General features: G+C 66.0%; 2 protein-coding genes across 2 annotated transcripts in view; one reads left to right on the forward strand and one right to left on the reverse strand.

Annotated features, from left to right (window-relative positions):
• The window catches only part of LOC113204432 (cholesterol 7-desaturase nvd-like), a 43,831-nt gene that overhangs the window by 12,269 nt on the left and 30,166 nt on the right, over nt 1-1,396 (forward strand). The window lies entirely within an intron of this gene.
• Nucleotides 1-1,396, reverse strand: part of LOC113204433 (cytochrome P450 307a1-like) — a 17,691-nt gene that overhangs the window by 7,051 nt on the left and 9,244 nt on the right. Inside the window, exons 2-3 of the mRNA XM_052263767.1 lie at nt 527-1,170; nt 261-447 (exon numbers count right to left, since the gene is read on the reverse strand). Of these exons, the coding sequence (XP_052119727.1) occupies nt 261-447; nt 527-1,170 (831 nt within the window). The remainder of the gene's footprint in view (nt 1-260; nt 448-526; nt 1,171-1,396) is intronic.

The raw sequence follows: 1,396 nt of genomic DNA on the forward strand, positions 1-1,396 counted from the left end.
CTGCGGTGCGTGGTGCATGTTAAGCAGGGCGGTGGTACGGGCGTGGCGGCCGCGCTGTAGGATTTGAACGCACGAGGGCGGGCGGGGCGGCGGAGGGTCGAGAGTGACAGGCGCACTCAAGGTCCCTCTACGGCGTAGAAAACCTCTCTGCATCGTGGTCCCTCACAAACCGTCATAAAACGCACCTGCACTGCTGAGCTCCCCCCCCCCCTCTTTCCCCTATCCCCCACACGCGCATAGCAACAGCAACTCGAACTTACCGGCGATGGTGGTGTCCTGGGTGGCGACGTGGGGCACGATGGGCGACGAGGCGACCCGAAGGGCCTCGAGGATGGTAGCCTCGGTGTAGGGCATGTTGGGGCGATCGGCCAGGGACACGGCGCGCGAGCCGCCGGTCACCGTCTCCACCTCGGCCTGGATGCGCGCGGATACCTCGGGGCGGGCAGCCTGTGGAGAAAAGACAAGGTCAGCACGGCGGACTTGGGGACGCGCAGCAGAGGGCGGCGGTCCAGGTAAAGACACTCACCACAGCGGCCAGGCTGAGCATGGTGAGGTTGCCGACGGCGGAGTGGCCGCCCAGGAAGTCCTCGAGCTCAAAGATGATGTGCTGCCACTCGAGGTGGGGGTCCTCCTGCAGCTGGATGAGGAGCGCGTCGGTGAAGTCCCGGGCCATGCACTGGTCCAGCTCGACGTCCTCGCCCTCGACGAGGCGCCGGCGGTGCTCGTCGATGATGCGGGTCAGAATGAAGGTGCGGATGTCGAGCGCCCACTTGGCGAGCCTGCCCATGTGCTGGCGGTAGGCGGGTGCGAGCCAGGGCAGGAAGTCGACGGCGTAGCCCTGGTTGATCTCCCAGAAGATCTCGTCGAACAGGCGCACGATGTTGACGAAGTCGGCGTCGTCGTAGCTGAAGCGCGTGCTGCACATGTAGCCGGCGAAGATGTTGGCGCAGGCGGCCTGGATCAGGGGCTTGATGTTGACGGAGACGGGCGCGCCGGCCTTGGCCGCGGAAGCCGTCATGGAGCCGAGCCGGTCCAGGAAGTGGTCCACCTCGGAGCCGGCGACGTGCGTCAGGGTGTCGTAGTGCAGGGAGGAGAAGCGGGGCGAGCAGTAGAGGCGCGCCACCTGCCGCCGCGTTTTCTGCAGCTCGGACCAGTCGCACAGGGCGAGCGCTGCGGACACAAGAGGAACACGGCATTCGTTAGCACGGCGCGGAGTGAGAGGCACGTTAGGTGCAGCGGTATCATCCACGCCACCACTTTCAGTGGCCGTGTCGGAGCAGCAATCACCCCCACCCCTTCACATCGGCAATGGCCGGTATGGGGCCACGGGCACGGCGCAGACGGGTTATCTTATCCTTGGGGTTGGCCAAGCTGGACCAGGAAGGGGAGGTCAGGG

The sequence above is a fragment of the Frankliniella occidentalis genome, unplaced genomic scaffold, assembly GCF_000697945.3.
Source record: "Frankliniella occidentalis isolate FOCC.00 unplaced genomic scaffold, Focc_3.1 Scaffold2, whole genome shotgun sequence".
Lineage (NCBI taxonomy): Eukaryota > Metazoa > Arthropoda > Insecta > Thysanoptera > Thripidae > Frankliniella > Frankliniella occidentalis.